Here is a 19,948-nt window from a genome sequence, read left to right as displayed (position 1 = left end):
AATCAAAAATGCATTGTGTTTGGGCTTTACTTCACAATTGGAACGGTGTTAACCCTCCTGCACGCGGGTGAAGCAAAGTAACGTACACACTCGGGTGGTGTCTGTCAGACACATTTTTCAGTTAAAAAAACATAATGAGATGAATAAAGTTAAAAAACTTTTAATTCAGAATTGTTTATTGATTTGAAAAGGTTATATTTTTAGGAGTGATTAATTTTTGGGAAAGAAAGAAAGGGTTATATTTTTAGGAGTGATTAATTTTTGGGAAAGAAAGTTTTTGGCTTTCTACTACTCCATCTGATACAAAAAAAAATGGATGAGAGAATCTTCCAAAGAAAGGAAGGAAGTAATCAATTTGAAAATAAGTAACTCTATACAAGGATGTGTAGATCATGCAAAGAAGTAACTTTCAGACACAAACTGAAAGAAAGTCCTCCTGAAACAGCTACTTTCATATAAACATTGAATTACACGAAAGAAAAAAAATTCTTTCGAAACAAATACTTCTATATGAACACTGAATTATACAGAAGATACTTTTCTCTATTCAGTTTGTATATCGAACATTTGTTGAGGAATAAGAATCAGATATCATTCACATGAGTTCTACTTTGAATGAATGGTAATGAATTGTACTCACATGGAACACTGTCACCCTAACTGGTATACACCGTGTTTCGCCTTAAGACACTTGCCCTTGTCTTAAGGTATACACCGTGTTTCGCCTTAAGACAAGGGCAAGTGTCTTAAGGCGAAACACGGTGTATACCAGTTAGGGTGACAGTGTTCCATGTGAGTACAATTTATTACCATTCATTCAAAGTAGAACTCATGTGAATGATATCTGATTCTTATTCCTCAACAAATGTTCGATATACAAACTGAATAGAGAAAAGTATCTTCTGTATAATTCAGTGTTCATATAGAAGTATTTGTTTCGAAAGAATTTTTTTTCTTTCGTGTAATTCAATGTTTATATGAAAGTAGCTGTTTCAGGAGGACTTTCTTTCAGTTTGTGTCTGAAAGTTACTTCTTTGTATGATCTACACATCCATGTATAGAGTTACTTCCTTCCTTTCTTTGGAAGACTCCCTCATCCTTCTTTTTTTATATCAAGATGGAGTAGTAGAAAGCCAAAAACTTTCTTTTCCAAAAATTAATCACTCCTAAAAAATATAACCCCTTCAATTCAAAAATATCTCATTTTTCGATTTCTGCAATAAGCACAATGTCCATGTTCATTTTCGCGCCTTGCTCACGGAGGCAGAGTGGTCGTACCCGAGAACTTCAGCGCCAAACTCCTGATATCTTTTCTAATATGTGGATTAATTGCTCGATTAGTTAGATTTTCCATAACTAAGTCGTAAGCAAGTTTTTTCATAAATAACCTCCGGTGTTTGTAGATGTTATCCGGGGGAGGGGCATTGCTTTGACTTATTACAAAAGCATTTACTCCTGCGATGTTGAGAATATTATAGAAGATAACCATCGGCCACCTGCAAGTGGTTCTACTTACATTATATGCAGCCATCTTTTGGTCAGCCGAATCAACACCACATTTAGTTATGTTATAACAGGTAGTCATATCTGGCTTACACTGGTCTCCTGTCGCTGCGTCAATTTTGTCATCGAAGTGCATGGAAGAAATTATAAGGACATATTTTTTCTTTTTTGGTATATATGATACCAAAGTGGTATTTCTACGAAATGCAAACATAGAGGAATATACTTGCCTCGATGAGATATCTTTCAGTTCTGCAGGAATTTCTGATCGATTCTTGCGAATAGTTCCTACAATTGTTATCCTATGATTTTGCACCATATGCTCTACAATGTCCAAGCTTGTCCATTGTAACATTTCTTCCCGAATCATATATAGGAGCACACATTCGTTTCACAATTTCCTATGTTTTATTTGAAATATTGTATGGACCATTGGGTTGAAGTCCAACATAAACTTCTAAATTGACGATATAACAAGATCTCGCATCAGTCACTTTCATGCCATAACGGGCTGGTTTCTTGGGAATGTACATGCGAAAGCCACAGCGGCCTCGGAATGCAAAAAGCATTTCATTCAACGTCACAAAGAAACCTGGAGTGTAGCAGTCCTTACAGTTTTGTACGAAGCGTTCAAAAAAAGTTCTAATGGGGCACAACTTCTTTCACTTCTCGTATATACATCATCAAATCGCATGCAAGACAATAAGAAGGTAAATCTGCGATGGGCCATTGTTGCACGAATAATTTCGAGGCCTCAGCCATCTTCAGCCCAAAAGTCTTTGGTATTTTTTCTCCCATTTTATAAATCCCCATCAAGTAGGGAATCCCAATGACAGCCTTCAGTTCTACAATATTTATAGTTAGCACATCCAGTGGGTCTTTGTGTAGCACATCCAGTGGGTCTTTGTACTTTGGTGGTGCTACTGTTGCTATATATATGTTTGTAATCTCGACGATAATATTCAAGCAAATCGATAGTAAAGAAAGCAGAACAACATTCTAATGGATTTGTTATATTCTTCGCTCTTCCCTTTGTGCCTGGTAAATGTGTCACAAGATTCTGACGTCTATTTCTAACATTAGTCATAGGTGCGTGTTTAGTCCATTTTATTACTTCTATATGATTTTCTTTTTTACGTGTACATTCATAAAATAAACTTGTGTTACCTCCTCTTGTAGATTGTTTATTCACTATTTCATATTCAAGCTCTTCGTTTGCACTTTCCTCAGATCTGGAATCGTGATGATTCTATTCACAACGGTCCACATCTGATTCTGGCTGGCCATCCTCATGTTGAACCTCATCATCATCATATAATGTTTGCAGTCTTTGAAGTTCTTCCAAATACGGATCCATGTTTTTTAATAACACCAACTGGAATAAAAACAACAAAAATCACAAATCTCTCATCAGAGAATTTGGTTACGCCAATACTCGAGTAGTGTCTATGAGACAATTTTCGACAATAGAAGTCTGTCATGATCTGACTGAAACTAACCATTTAAGCCACGTGCCGATGTCTAAAAATCCCGAAGCTACACGAACGTTCGGCACGATAGAAGACCAACTGTAGATTTAGCAATGAAAATTAGAACTGAATGGTCTCACAGACACTACCCGAGTACAGGAGGGTTGATAATAAAAATACACAGAATGAAATATTCCAACGTGAAAAATTCAAATTATAATGAAATTGCAACATGTAAATGAAAATACTCCACTGATGAATTGCCGGGGGACTAACGTACACATAGGTTGTGAAATTCTCTACATTATAGTACGCGTGACAAAAAGTATAGCAGCCAGACTAAGCGAGCCATTGAAACTATATTCAAAAAACAAGCAGCACATATCCGATTTCGAAGACCCGAAAAATCTAGAGTTATTTACACGCGTTGGAGAACGGCCATAGAATGACTGAAAACTGTGCGAAATTGTTGAGATCGGTACAAGACACTAAATTTTAGGACACTAAACAGTGATATTGAACACTCAACGGTCATTTGATTTCTTGAAAATATCAATCCTGTAAATTGTTTTCTTTAATTTTGGGATGAGTTATGAGCCGTCTGTTCATGAATTCTAGTCGAACGTTCATTGTATGTAAAATTTTTGGAAAGACAAACATGCATAAAAAACATTTCCAAGAATAGTCTCCTTTTAATGAAAGGTACATTATTGAGTCAGAATGAAACAAGCTCAGATACACAAAAAGGTGAAAATATTTAATACATTATTGTCATACAGTGACCTTCCCCGAAAACTGCCATTTATTCAAATTTCTGGTATTAATGTTCAGTAGATGTCGTTAACATTTTATAATTTTTTTCATTACAGTTTATGCCAAAACGGAAAATGGAAATGCACTGATCGACTATGTACAGCAGAATGTAGCACGTGGGGCGAATCACATTACAAAACATTCGATGGAAAGCGTTACGATTATCAAGGACAATGTGATTATGTTCTGGCGAAAGGCAATTTTGGATCCGAGAAATTTGATATTACCATTCAGGTATGAAAATGAGGTTCGAAGTTATTAAAAAAAAATATGATAGGGTGTGTGATCTGTAAAAATATTTTGACAGTTAAAGTTTATTCAACGAAAACACTGACTTGCATCATGTACTCTGTTCTAAAAATTATCCAGAAAATACATAATTGTGATATTTTCACTAAACAGGTGTCTAACTCACATAAGTGTCTGTGCATCTAACTAACATAAGTGTCAAATGTTATACCAAATCACTAACGCAACCCAGATGAAATAAATAACTTTTTTGTAAATCAAGAAACTGAAAACCTTCCTGATGAGCAAATTATGCAATTCTTGAAAACCAGTACTTCAACTAAATGTTAACCAGTTCAACTTTTCGAACGTTGATGAATCACATTTATAGACATTTGCTGTCAGTTAAGTCCAATGTTGTGGGTGTTGACCAAATTAGCATCAAAATGTTGTTTTACTGTTGTCCTGATATTCTGCCCTATTTATGCCACATTTTCAATTACATTATCGAAAATAGCGTTTCTCCAACAGTACGAAAACGTGCTGTAGTCAGGCCTTTAGCTGAAATCGCCAATCCTGATTTTAACACTCTCCCGGAACATCAATCAGGTTTTCGGCAAGGACATAGTTGCACAACCGCGATGCTATGAGTGACAGATGATATTTTTCATTCAATTGATAACAACCAACTATGTGTTTCAGTTTTATTGGAGTACTCCAAGGCGTTTGATATTGGACTCGCTAACAACTCCGTAAGCCTCATAGCAAATTACCTGTCATACCCGTTTCGAATTGTAATGATAGATAATGAGACTTCACTACCAACTCCAGTCAATAGAGGGATCCCACAACGATCTATACTGGGACCGCTACTTTTTAGTCTATACGTCACAGTTTCCTTTGTATATATCATATTGTAAAAGTAATTTTTACGCTGAGGACACGTAATTATACCAGGAATTTTCTGAAACTGATACATAATATGCATCTGGAAAAATAAATGAGGACCTCCAGAGATTACACAAAATTTCAGACACATATTATCTTGCCATTAATCCTCTAAAATCTAAGGCCATGCTATTTGGCTAGCTTATACTCTTCAAAATCTAATGGTCTTGTAGAAAATTTCGTGAATGTAATAAGAAATGTATTGAAGATATGTTACGATTTCCACATCTATATATTACATTTTTCAATTGAGGAATTCACCAGAAGTGATCTCTATTCGCCATATCAGTTCTTGATCTTCAGGCAAATCAAAAGTGTCAGTTACTACTTTAAGTCTCAAACGTTAAGTGTTAAATTAAAAAAAAAAAATTCAAAATTTAAAAAAATCTCACCATGATAGAACTTGTAGTTCATGGTCTCCTGGAGCTTTCAAATAATGTATATTAATGGAGCTCTGTATTCAAAATCGTTCTGGATTTGAGTAAATCACTGAATAAACTCTATGTCAATTTGTCCATACTCTCATATCACGAAACCAGAAAATAAAAATGAAAGTATTCACCAGAATTAAATTTTCATAACAGAGAATCTATTGGAACTTTTCCAATACTTAGAATTTTGTATTATTTCACAAGAACCCCCATAATTTTTGTAGATTTATAATTACCTGAATGAGAATTGTTAAAACAATGTTTAATGCATAGAAAAGAGATTCAATTTTTGTTCTGATCATTTCCTATACAATCGCACAAACCTAAAAAAAAGCAAACATATTCACACTTGTATCACAAGAAACAACAATGTCATTCATGTCATGTCATGTTTTAGTTTTTGAAAAAAATATTAAAATCGGCAAGAAAAATAATTAAAGAATATATCCTTACAAATTTTTTTATCATCTTCAAGAGGAAGATCAAACTGTTTGATCTTCTTCTTGAAGATGATCACTTGGTGATCGAAACACGTGTCGAGGTGTTAAAAGAATGTTTTGGTGTGGGGAAAAAACTACTTCAACTAAAACTTCAACTTTTATTCGAATGTTTATCGCCTCACTAGATCGCTTCGCGTACCGCACTGCAACTTCCTCTTGACTGTGTCGATATGCTCGTGGCTAGTGTTTATATATCGTTATCGAATGCACTAGAACATTTCGCAGGAATTCCATCGATATCGGTGGAATTATTATCGCTGCATCTAGAGCGGCAGCGAACATTGTACATTCGCGCGCTCTTAGCTACGTCACAATTGGTTTATGGCCACCAGTAGCGGCCGGTGTTAGTTTCTTTAGGACACGATTTGCAACAATGTATAATTGGATAATGAAGCCACTTGAATGATTTATAAATATTTAGTTCACTTGAGTAATTGTTAACATAATTCATATTTACGTGTTTTCAGAATGTACCCTGTGGATCTCTGGGAACAACATGCTCCAAATCTATCACCATTAGAGTTGCTTCAGGAAAAGATACTGATATCATAACATTAGCAAAAGACAAGCTCATTCCAAGATATAAAATGTATAAACATGTAACTGTAAGAACTAAAGGTTTATTTGTAATTGTTGAAGCGCCTGAGCTAGGCTTTACTGTTCATTGGGATAAGGGCACAAGGGTGTATGTTAAAGTGGATCCCAAGTGGAAAGACAAGGTGAGTAAACTTGTTAAAATCGTGAAGGAACAAATCATAATGTCTTTTATTGCAGACCAAAGGATTATGTGGAAATTACAATGACAACGAAGCAGATGATTTTCAGACACCTTCGGGAGGTGTTTCCGAAGTATCAGCTAATCTATTTGGAGATTCCTGGAGACTACAGCCTTATTGCCCAGATGCTCTGGAAATTTCAGTGAGTATCAAGACACAATTAAATATTTTGCAATCCTTTTTCTTTACTCATACAGGAAGATTAGTACCTTATCAACTTCTTATTAGCTATTTGTGAGAAATTATCTCTTTTGCAATTCAAATCACACATCAAATTTAGATTGAATCAATTGAATTGAAGTGAATAATATATTGAAACTATTGAAAATAAACAAAATAATTGAAAGTAATATTCTGATGAATCAGTTAAATAATTTCAAAAATTAGAAAAGAATAAAGAAATATAAAGAAGAATGAAAATGTGAGAACGGTTGTTTGAAACGAAAACAGATTTTGTGCCCTGAAATCAAAATTAATCTATCAATGAAATGAACAGTGAAGGGTGGAAGGATGTAGAAATAAAAGAAATGAAAAATCAAAATAAAGTAATGAAGATGTATGCTAAAGAAAAAAATTAGGAAAAAATCTAAAAAATATTTCATACCAAGCTACTTCACCACGTTTCGAATATAGGTACCAACAATCTTATCCAGACAAAAATGATTGTTGATACTAACAAAAAAAACTGCTTGGAGTAACTTGGTTTTTAAATGATTTTGAGAAAGAAACTTCAGTAATATTCATTACTACACCAAAGGTTCCAAACAGTACATCATAAGAATGACTTTTTTTTAAATATTTGTTCTGGTAAATATGCGATTTTGCAGTGCTTTTTTGTTTTCACAGTAAAATCTCATTACCTCTTGGTGAATTTTCGTATATCTACGACATTTCACTAGTTCGGACTTCCATTGTCTATTATATAAAATGATTTGAAATCCCTGAAACGAATAAAAAGAAGAATTGAAAATGAATAGCTGAAAATAACAATTATATTAACCAAAATAATAGTGAAATAAAATACAAGTAAAAACAGAACAATTGAATGAATTAAAATAAAGAAATGAAAAAAAAAAATAAAAATAAAAAGTGAAGAGATTCCAAGTCACGTTAGTTCACGACGTTTCGATTGTTAGTATCTACAATCGTCTTCGGGTGATGACTGGACTGATTCCTCCGAGAGATATGACTATTTATAGGTCGTTCGAGTACTTTCACTTATCCCCGCTTTCCATTTTCCGCTTCACTGGTTCCGTGGGAGATGACCGTTTTGACGGAAGTTGGCCATTTTTCGCTTGATGATGGGTTTCCATATGTTGCGTATTTCTACGCTGGCTTGGCTGAATACGTTGTTGGACAACATGTATGCGGCTTCCTTGAATTTTCTCCTAAACCAATGTTCCTCTCTGTGCAAGATCTCAACTTGGGACCACTCGATGTTGTGTTGATGGGTCCAAACATGGTCTGCTATTCTTGATTTGCTGGTTTCCCCTCGCTGTGTGTATTTCTTGTTCTCGGCAATGCGAACATTCAATGGCCTCTTAGTTTCACCAATATAGGATTCTCCACAGTCACATGGTATCCGGTAAATGCAATTCTTGGAGTCGCAGTCCGCGTTTGGTTGCCTCCACTTTTTATTTTTATTTTCTTTTTTCATTTCTTTATTTTAATTTATTCAATTATTCTATTTTTACTTGTATTTTATTTCACTATTATTTCATTTCAGGTTTATTTTGGTTAATATAATTGTTATTTTCAGCTATTCATTTTCAATTCTTCTTTTTTATTTGTTTCAGGGATTTCAAATCATTTTATATAATAGACAATGGAAGTCCCAACTAGTGAAATTCATCATGAAACATTGTCAATCACCTGCAAATCTACGACATATTGCAACATGTACATAAAATCAACTTTTGAGTAAATTTTATCATAATCATTCAAAATGATACTTTCAGGATACGTGTCAAAGCCGTCCAGATCGAAAAGTATGGGCCATGAAACAATGCGGTCTGCTAAAGTCCTCACTATTTGCACCATGCCACTCCGAGGTGCCCGTGGAGTATTTCTTGGAGAAATGCATATTCGACAGCTGTGCATGTGACCAAGGAGGAGACTGTGAATGTTTCTGTACAGCATTAGCGGCTTACGCTCAGGAATGTAACAACAGAGGAGTACCCATCAAGTGGCGGTCTCAACAACTTTGTCGTAAGTTTTGTACTCAAACATATCGAAGTAAAACGACAATTGCCTCAGCTCAACCTCAATAAACCAACGTAGGTACTTGTAGTTTATAATTCCTATTTATGCAGAATTATTGAACGATTAAAAAATGAGATGTACAAATGCTTCAATAGAGAATTAGCATTTTACATGGATTTGAGACATATACGGGGGTGGTTTGAAAAGTTTCCTCATGATAAAAATAGCAGCACTCCTAAATAAAAGCTAGTGAATTTCGTTGTTCATCTGTTGACAGTTACTCACCGAAGTTCCAGCCTCCAGCCATTTTGGACGCACAGTTGTTATGTAACGGTCGTTTGAAAGAATTGATGTGAGTGTTTTTATGAAAATGGACGAAATCGAATATCTAGCTGTCATTAAATGTTTGTTTTTGCAAAGCAATACGCCTTCGCAAATCAAAGATGAGTTGAATTCTGTGTATTGGAACTCTGTACCATCATTTACCATAGTGAAATTTTGGGCATCTGATTTTGAACGTGGCCGTAAGAGCTTGGGAGACGATGAACGTTCGGGACATCAAAAAAACTGCAACTACCGACGAAAACATTGTCAAAGTTCACGAACTGGTGCTAGATGACCACCGAATCATAGTGAGAGATAGTAGATACTGTCCAAACAGTGGACTGTAAAGGAGAAATCGGCCGAAAAAAGCAAAAACTGAGGTTTTGTCTGGGAAGGTGATGGCGACTGTTTTTTGGGATAGATTTTAAACAGATTTTTTTTAAACAGATTTTTATTATTGTCTTCAAAAAGGGAAACCCAGTTTATAGGAGCATACTACGCATCATTACTTGACAAGCTGAAGGCAGAACTCGCAGAAAAACGGGCATATTTGCAGAAAAAGATAATCCTATTTCACCAAGACAACACAACGTCTCACACCTCAGCAGTCGCCATGGCTAAATTCTACGAATTACGGATTGAACGGCTTGACCATCCACCTTACTCACCAGATCTAGCCCCAAGCGATTTTTTTCTGTTTCCTCATCTAAACATTGCGCTCGGAGGACAATGATTTTTGACACCTTCATGAACAATTATTATTTTGCAGAGGAAAACGCCGAGTACTATTTCGACGGGTTACAGACCTGGGAGCATCGCTGGGAGAAGTGTGTGGAGTTGAAAGGAGACTATGGTGAAAATCTGAAAAAATGTCTTGTATCTTTGTTAAGTCGGAAACTTTTCAGAGCATCCTCGTATTAGAAAAATCCCAAATAACTTCATTTCCTTGAAAAATAACAACTGTAATACATCTCTAATCAAAATTGAGCATAGAGGTTTAGGGTGTGCAAGAGAAAAATACCTAAGTGAGTTCCTAATATTTCAAAATGTCGTAACTTGGATACTACAAGAAGTGACAATATATTTCTGTAACTATTAGATGTACGATCTCAAGTGGGAAAAATAAAAAATGTGACAACTGACGGTGCAAAGAACATGACGGGTCACAATATTGGTTTGGTAGGCATGATTAATAAACAATTGAAAGAATTAAATATTACATAGCCTCCTCTGCAACTTCATTTGGAAAATGGTATGAATATTGAAGTGAAGTCCATCAATTATATTCGCAAAAACGGTATGAACCATCGAACATTCCGGAAATTTTTGAATGAAATTGACGCTGAATACGAAGATATCATTTATTTTTCAGAAGTGAGATGGCTCAGCCGTAGAAAAGTTTTAAAAAGATTCTTTGAATTGATACACGGGATTGAATTGTTTTTGACAGAAAAAGGAACTAATATACCAGAATTATCGAATTTTGAATGGAGGAGCGAGTTAGTTTTTATTGTGGACATCACAACTTACCTAAATAAATTAAATACAACATTACAAGGTTGAGGAAAGTTAATCAACGAGCTATTTACAGAAATCAAAAGTTTCCACAAAGTCACTAAAAGTACTGGATGGAAATTTTCGTCATCGGTTTGAAGATTTTTATGAAAAAGGAATGGACATATCAATATTTGAAAATCCTTATTTCATATTGTGAAAGCACCAGACAATTTACAACTCGTGTTAATTGATTTACAATCTAACAATCTATATAAAAATAAGTTTGATTCAAATGATTCAATTGCATTTTATTCAAATCTACCAGAAAATACATTTTCAACCTAAGAAATTTTGAAAAACCAATGACTTGTAGTTTTTCAAGCACCTATTTACGCGAACAAAAATTTTCAAGAATGAATTTCATGAAATAAAACTATAGAACGAGGTTAACGGATGACAACTTACAAAACTTGTTTATCTCAGTTTCCCAAATAAAACATCAGAATTAGTATTAGTGACTTTTGAACACTATTTGTGTGATGTGACTGATATTTTAATGAAAATTACCTACCACCAGGGCCGTCGCCATGGAGGGATGGGAGGAACCTCCCCCCCTGCTTTGTCGACTTGGGAAAAAGTTGGGAAATTTTGGGCCGTGAAGATAGAAAAAAAATAATAGTGAAAAAATTAATAACAATGAAAAAAAAAATGAGAGGAAAGAGAGGAAGAGGTAATAAGAAAAGGAAAAGAACAAGGAGAAGGTTGGGATTTCCCAACTTGCATAACTGCATAACTTGGAGATCCCATACTTTGAATATCTGAGTTCTTTGAAAACTTTAAAAAAGGTTGATTTCTCCTAAGTAAGAGAACAGTCTTTAACAGTCCACAAATTTTGAAGTGACAATTTTACAGTTTTTCGCTGTTTTTTCGACTTGGAAAAGTTGGGAAATTTCGGGCCGTGAATATAGGAAAAATAATAGTAGAAAACAATAAGCACAATATTATTTAAGTGTTGTTTCCTTTCATTTGTATTGAATATTCCTATACATGATGGATATGGTGGAAGACCAAGGACCTTGGTCCAAAGTAGAATAATTCCCATTATTATTTTTATAATTACGAAAATTTATTTTTGTTTGTGCATACCCTAACGGGCAATCTTTGGATAGCTGAGTAAGAAAATTGATATATTAATATTATAGTAGTAACTAATCCTTCGGCTTTCATTTTTTCGAAATTTGGGAAATTTTGCTGGTGGGGTTGGGAAAATTTGGATTCCCTCCCCCCCGGTTTTTCTTTTCGCAACGGCCCTGCCTCTCACCAACCAAATTTACCCAAATAATTTTTATTCGTTAGTGAATATTTTCAAACATTTTGATTTCCATTCAGAAATAAAAAATGACCCATTCTGTAGATATTTACATCATGAACAATTAAATTAATTGGACTGGAATACATTTTCAGCAATGCAATGCGATGAAAGATGTGCAGAATACAGTCCATGCATATCCACTTGTCCGGAAGAAACTTGTGAGGATATACTTATCAACACCAAAATAGCAAAAACTTGTGGAGCAGACACTTGTATAGAAGGCTGTGCCCCGAAACCATGTCCTAGTGGCTACATTTACACCAACTCTTCTATGCTGGAATGCATTCCAAGGAATGTGTGCAAGCCTGTCTGCATGGAAATAAACAATGTCACTTATTATGAAGGCGATCTGATAGAGGAGGACGATTGTCACAGTTGCTATTGTTCGAGACAAAAGAAAATTTGTAATGCTCAACCGTGTACTACCACTGAAATACCGGAGTACACAACTCATCAAATGGAACAGGTCGTGCCCTGTACGTCTGGATGGTCGAAATGGATCAATAGAGAAAAGGGAGCTTCGATAAAAAGTAAGAAGAGAACTAATAGAAAAGAAGTGGAGCCACTACCGTCTGTTACTTATTTGGTGAGTATTCAAGTTATATACTCAGTGCTTACAACAACTGCATTGAAACTATCTATACTGTGAGAATAGTAGCAAGTATGATAAATCACATGCTATCAAAATATGAAAACTTTTGATATTATAAATTCTCGTCCCGTCCTAAGAATGAATTTCGGAAAAGATTGAATAAAAAACCATCTTCATTACAATAATATCAATATTTTTTTATGACTGTTCACATAATGAAGTAGTAGAGAATTGAAATGTTTCTGCATTTGATAAAGTTTTATACAAAGCCAGACTGTCCCTATGGACATGTCGAAGGATTGGGGTTTAGGTCCCAAACAAATCCATTGGATTTATTTGATGATTATCAAACCAATGATCATTTATTGCAATCGCCTGGTGGCTATCTGGCTTACAGAGACAGGCTTGTCTAGCCATCATTGGTGCCATCAGTACCACACGGTCAACGGCCAGAGTGATCCTTCTAGATCTACCCCCTCTCCACATTTTTCTGAAGAGAAAGGCTAAATGGACTGCATACAGAATTGTGCACATTGCCAATAGCACAAATCAATTCAATGTAGAGTTCAATAGACTGTTGGTTGACACTGGAAGTCATAGCATTCTGGAAATGACCTCTGACTTAATGCCTCCAACTGTCAACTAAGAACTGCCTTATAAAGTACTGTTCCTGAGTAGAGAGGACTGGATCCTCCAGGAGAAGGAAATATTGAGAGTAGATAGTTGTTGGTTCACAAATGGATCAAAAACACCTTCCGGTTCTGGTGCAGGTGTTTTCAGTCGCAGACCCAGGACAGAGATATCAACCTGTCTAGGAACCTATGCGACTGTATTTAAAGCAGAAATGTATGATATTGCATTGTGTGCGGAGAGATTGGAAGATTCCAACCTCATACACAAGTCTAAATTGGTAGCAAATTGCCAAAAACGACTCTTCTCAATAGGAAGACTCAACAGATTTTCTCTGGTCATACTGGTTTGGAAGGCAATAGGCTGCTGATTTCTTTGCAAAGGAGGGTGCTGCAAGTAGCTTCATCGGACCAGAACCTGACATTGGCATTTCTATAGGCTTTTCCAAACAAAGATGGAACACCTGGATGGCAAGAAGATTTATGGACTTCTGACAGAATCTTTCAGGATTGGCTCACTCCAAGGCGTTTTTTCACCATTAGAAGCTTGATACCAAACATTTGTTAGACTGCGGTAGGGATGAACTACGATGTCTAACAGGCCTGCTTACATGTCACTCTCATTTGAATCATCATGTGCAGAGACTCGGACTGTCGGAAGACAGTGTGTGTCGCCTCTGTTTAGAAAATGATGAAACAGCAAAGCACATACTTTGTTTCTGCCCCGCTGGGGACCGAATCAGGTTTTTAGAGTTCGGCAGAGCCGTACTCTTACCATCTGACCTGAAAGACCACTAACCATACAAACTAATCGGCTTCGTTGAGAAGCTGGGTTTATTTAGACCTAAACTAACCTAACCGTCTTCTTTATTTATTTTGTGAGAATGATCCCAAGTATGATAAATCACATGCTATCAATATATGAAAACCTTTGACATTATAAATTCTCGTCCCGTTGTAAGAATGAATTTCGGAAAAGATTGAATCAAAAACCATCTTCATTATAATACTATCAAAATTTTAATGACTGTTCAGATAATTAAATAGTAGAGAGTTCAAATGTTATTACATTTGATATCACATAGAGCTAGCCCAAATGATCAAAATGTGTTATATAAGTATAATATTCCTTAGTCCACTCTATGATCTGATATAATATGTTTTTCAGAGTAATATTCAAGGATCCAGTAGGTGCAATATTAGCAGTATGATAGATATTGAATGTCGTACTGTAGACACACACACGCTTCCAAAAGAAACAGGTCTAGACGTTGAATGTTCCTTGGAAAGAGGTTTGATTTGTCAGTCATCAGATGATCAGAAGCTATGTCCAGATTTTGAAATTCGCGTTTTGTGTCAATGCGGTAAGTGATTTAGTTTATTAGGTTGTTCAGTGTCATTTTTTTCACGTTTGAAGGCCGTCGATTTTGAAACTTCCTTCCTGACGTTTTGCTGGCGCGAATAGCTAACTTCTACAGAGGTTTATACATCCTGAGTTTATCTCAGATGACTGGATTGCGTCTGCTCAAAGCGTATTTATGTTGACTCAGATAGTTTGGTGTGCTAATACCTATATCTGGATTGGGTAAATGATGTAAAGAGTATTTATATTGACTCAGGTAGTCTGACCAGCTCCAGAGTTATGTTTCTAATTTTACCAACCAAGGCTGTCAAATCATTAACGTAAGAGCTTCGATGTTGTGTCTTTTTTTACCAATGTCCCACTGGAATACTATCTAAGGAGGCTAGCCTATTTGTTTCCGACTTGTCGCCGGACTCTTCAGAGCATGTGTCACGGGAAGTTTCTTTCAATGGAGGAAAAACTTCTATGAGCAACTAAATGGCGTGGCCAGCCCAGTGATAGCGAACTACTTCATGGAATGTTTCGAAGAGAAAGCAATCGACACCTTCAAATTAAAACCGACCTTGTGGCTACGTTACGTGGATGACACTTTCGTTATCTGGAAACATGGAAGGGTCGCTCTAAAACTTTTGCTAGACCACTTGAACGCTCAACATCCCAGCATCAAGTCCACCATGAAGCATTCCTAGATGTTCTCATCGAACGATATGGTGATAAACTAACCCACAAAGTGTACCTAAAACCCACATAGGTACCTGCACGTACTATCATATCACCATCGTATGCAGAAGAGAGGAGTCACATCTACTCTAACAGAACGGGCTCGAATAATATATGAACTCGAGCATCTGGAAGAAGAACTGAAACATATTCAAGTGACCTTGAGATCGAATGGATACAGTTTACCTGAGATCAACATGGCCATGAATCTGAAGAGTTCCACGGTTCACTGGCAGCAGGCTTAGATGATTACACGTGCGTATCTACCATATATCGCTAGGGTCACAGACATAATTGGAAAACTCTTGGGAAACACAACATTGAAACCCAACAGAGAGATACAACAAAGCCCCAGATTGGCTGAAGACAAAAGAGACCCACTATCAGTAGCTGGATAGTATTGCATACCGTGCACTTGTGGGAAGGTAAACGAGTATATTGACACCACCAAAAGATCTATGGGAACAAGGAGCATGAAAGAAACTGTAGACTAGGGCCAACGAACAATTCAGCTGTAGCGGAACACGCAGTCAGTGAGGGAAAGCACAGGTTTCTGTTTGAAAACACGGAACTCATTGCCCACAACCAGGAATACCATAGCTGACTGATATGGGATACCATTCTAAGAAATTCAAGAATAGCAAAGAGCATGTTATTGACAATTCACCTAATCCAGGTACATGTATTATTACACCAGAGTACGCAGCCGTAATATACAGTCATCGAACATGAACTCTGGGTTTATAAACCTCTGAAGAAACTAACCACTCGCGTCAGCGAAACGTCAAGAAAAAATTTAAAAAATCGATGGCCTTCAAACCCGAAAAATAGTGACACTGAAACCATCGGCCGCGAAAACCTTATCCATTATAAGGTTGTGTTCAGAATCTTTGTTTTGTATACGAATATTCTTTAGATTATGTTTAGTTCGAGTTTTTGAGGGTCTTAATTTATTTTTTGAAGAAATTTAGAACCGATACTTGAACATATGATATGTGTCATATAAAATTTGAACAAATACTCAATAGCTTTCAAATTATGTTTTGGTTTGAGTGTTTGAAGTACAATAATTAAGCTTATGCTTATTTTGGAATAATATCTGTCTTGCTTTTCCTTTGATGCCACAATATTCTGAGCGAAAGACCAACTCAAACAATTATTTATGTAGTTGCAGTTTCGTAAGAATGTACCATCTCTCCCACTAGGCGATTTCCTGGAGTCTTTGATACTCTAGGTCTAGATACTCATTAGGACAACAAGAGGATTGCTCCGAATTCTTGGGGTTCATGTTGAATACTCTTCGTGAGCAAAAAAATGGCAGAATCAATACTCCTGACCGCTCTGGATTGAATGATTATTCCGTACAATCTATCTTGTCTTGTGTTTGTAGATCTTTTGCTGGAAAAACCCTCACTTGTTCACTTTGTAGTAAATGTTCAAGAGGTAGCAAAAACGTATGTGATTTTCTGGAACTTTAACGGGTGATGATCAACTGTATTGCCAAACATGCGCCTTACTGACTGACTATTATAGCAAGAATAGCTGAAGCACCAGTCAACCTCATAATAACACTGATGATCTTCAAACATGACTCAACCTCTGACGGAAGCATCAAACTCTTACGAAGGTTCGAAATAGAAGAACACTTCAATCTAGCTGACCACTATTATAATCTTCATGCAGTTGTTGTTCACTGTGGTTCTGGCGTTGAATCTGGCCATTATTACGCATTGGTCAAAGACGAAACAGACTGGTTTAAGTTTGGCGATAGTCGTGTCACTAAGTGTTCTGGCGACGTCTTGAATTTATTGGAACCTTTGGAGACACCCTACATTTTGTTTTACGAAAGAGAGGACATTGGCAAATCAAGACCTTAAGATGATGTGGTGCTGCTGGTTTTTCCGGGTTTTCCTGCAGCTTCAAAAGCAAATGCGCCACTGGAATCAATGAAGTCGCCCCGGAGCGCCAATTAATTTTTCTGTTTTATTATTTGATAATTTGTATTACTTTCTTCTTCAGAGAATTGAAAAAAAATTTGGAGATAGACCAACATATTTTGATTCGTCACAATTTAGTATTTTTTTCAAAAATACTCCTTTTTAAAAGCTTTTATTTAACTTGACTTGTATGAATGTTAACAAATCTTGCAAGTTTAATTTGACCCAATTCCCGGTATCCGATTGACCTGAAATTTTGAATGTTGTTCAAAAACCGATGACAATGCATGTTAATCATAAACGTGACCTGATGCTGCTGCCAGGATCGGCTCCGTAAGAGAGATCTACTCAGCGGTAAATAGCAGGGACACGAAATTTTGTATACGCATTCGTTTATGATAGGCAGTTGGTAGGCCCACCATGAAATAGATGCCACATTTAGGGTGGGCTTCAATAAAAAAATATATTTCTAGAAAAAAAATTGAATCAAGCTTTTACCTTTAAATACCTATTTCCCAAAAAAGAAGACAATAAATGGTGTAGGAGGTTGTAAGAACCCATATTTATTTGCATTGGAAAAAAATATTATCATCTACCACCCTCTAAGTTCCCAAAGTAAGAGGGTCCATCACGCAATGTGAGCAACAGACACAAGAGGCATACCATGACGTATGTAATTTGGTGAGATGGGTGTCATTAGCATTGGTCTGCAACCCGTCTAGGAGAAGGAAAACTCCAAAATCAAACCCGAAACGGTGTTTCGTCAGGCACGAGTAAGCTCTAATCTGAAAAAAGTGGCGCATCTTTCACCAAATTACCACCAAAGTCAAGGTGAGGCCGTGACGAGGACTAAGTGGCATCAGGGTGTAAAATGATGTCGTGAACGTACCACCTCAAGGCACCGGAACGAACCCTGTTGTATATTAGCTCTTATCCTACTAAACGAAGCTCTGGGTGGATTCTATAAGGTATGCCGGATGAGTAGGTACCTACCTACTTCTATAGAATATAGTTTATTCTAATAATAGTTTTCCCCGTTCCTTAAGTTTTTCTGTTGAAGGACTCTCCGTTTTATAGATGAACTTTTGTATTGATCGATAACTATCGATTGAAACTAAAAAAAACTTAAATAAAATAATGATAAAAAACGTTTAAAACAAGCTTTCATTCAAGTGCCCTAAAAAGATCAAAATATAATTTTAAATCACATTAACCACATTCATTTATGACTTTACAGAATTGAAATTATAATAAAAGCTTGTCGCGATGCCTAGAAGAAATCTCTACACATAAAAGTGTCGTGAAAGCTTAAAATGTGGAACTTTAACCTTGAATAACTTTTTTGCACATATAGGATTTATCGGGTTTGAAATTTATGGCAGTGCCTAGTTGATCTATCATAATGTTTCTTAATTAAAATTTCATCTGACTGAATCTGTAGAGACTTCTTCTAGGCATCGCGACAAGCTTTTTTTATAATTTCAATTATGTAAAGTCATAAATGAATGTGGTTAATGTGTATTGAAATTTTATTTTGTTTTTTTAGGGTACCTAAATGAAAGCTTGTTTGAAAAGTTTTTTATTATTATTTTATTCAAGTATATATTCAGTGAATTGGTTTTTCAGAACTATTTAGAAACCTTTCAAAACACACATATAACTTTGTGGGGTACAATGCTATCAATTTTTTTTCTTATTCTTATGGTAATGTGGTCTACTTCAGAGATCTCATGATTATCCGAGCTTCTTCATAATTTCTATCTAGAATTCCTTTTTCTGTTACTGGCTTCAAAAACATAAATTTTGACCTTTACCATAAAAACGGGTAACTATTTCAATTTTAGCTTGAGTTTTGTACAGATATTGGCAAACTGAGCATAAATAAGAAGGTACTGAAAGGTAACTTCTGTTCATACTGGTCAGTGACGTTTCAATGTCACCTCCATTAATGATTTTAATTTCTCACTTGTAGAAGAACAAACCACCACGATAGAATACACAACTGAATTTATCACCGAAAAAGCAGAATGTGTAATTGACACCCCTAGTAAGGAACATCCAACGGATTGCTATAAATTTTATGAATGTGCCCCTGGTCCAAACGGTAACGAATATGTGGAGAAAACATGCGGGGAAGATATGATGTACAATCCCGTGACAAGAGTATGCGATTGGCCACGAGAAGTTATATCAATCAAAAAAAAATGTAAGTATCAAAATATTCGATAATCCGCAGCGAAGTCACTGTGATGATTATTTATGAAGTAATACTTCTTTATTCGCGCTTGACTTGGGGAGTGAGCTGGTGAATGCTTGACTAGAGCGTTACGAAAAGTGTTATCGGGCTCTGAAGAATTAGAAGAAAACTATCATACGTTGCCACTAATTTTAGCAGTCCGAAGATGGACAACTCTTGGTAAACTTCTTACAAGACGAATTAAAACTACAAATCAATAATAACCGAAATGAGCCAATCACAAGACATAGAACAACAATCGATGCAGTTTTCTCATACTATAACCCTATTGTCTCGGTCTTACAATCAACCACAGTAATTACTGATGTATGAGATAATGAAAATAATAAATAAAAATGAAAAATCTTTGAAAAAATGAAGCTGAAGAGGTTTTACTTCAGTCGTGTG

General features: G+C 35.9%; 1 protein-coding gene across 1 annotated transcript in view; it reads left to right on the top strand.

Moving 5' to 3' along the window:
• Hml (Hemolectin) overlaps positions 1–19,948 on the top strand; it is a 132,860-nt gene that overhangs the window by 49,652 nt on the left and 63,260 nt on the right. Inside the window, exons 24-30 of the mRNA XM_074172601.1 lie at positions 3,842–4,019; positions 6,360–6,611; positions 6,667–6,810; positions 8,627–8,876; positions 12,156–12,649; positions 14,453–14,648; positions 19,277–19,510. Of these exons, the coding sequence (XP_074028702.1) occupies positions 3,842–4,019; positions 6,360–6,611; positions 6,667–6,810; positions 8,627–8,876; positions 12,156–12,649; positions 14,453–14,648; positions 19,277–19,510 (1,748 nt within the window). The remainder of the gene's footprint in view (positions 1–3,841; positions 4,020–6,359; positions 6,612–6,666; positions 6,811–8,626; positions 8,877–12,155; positions 12,650–14,452; positions 14,649–19,276; positions 19,511–19,948) is intronic.

Source organism: Leptinotarsa decemlineata, unplaced genomic scaffold (genome assembly GCF_025532065.1).
Source record: "Leptinotarsa decemlineata unplaced genomic scaffold, Ldec_3_MD MMD2_tig00000133_RagTag_RagTag, whole genome shotgun sequence".
NCBI lineage: Eukaryota > Metazoa > Arthropoda > Insecta > Coleoptera > Chrysomelidae > Leptinotarsa > Leptinotarsa decemlineata.
Note: the sequence above shows the minus strand (reverse complement) of the source record. Positions and strands in the feature narration are given on the sequence as shown.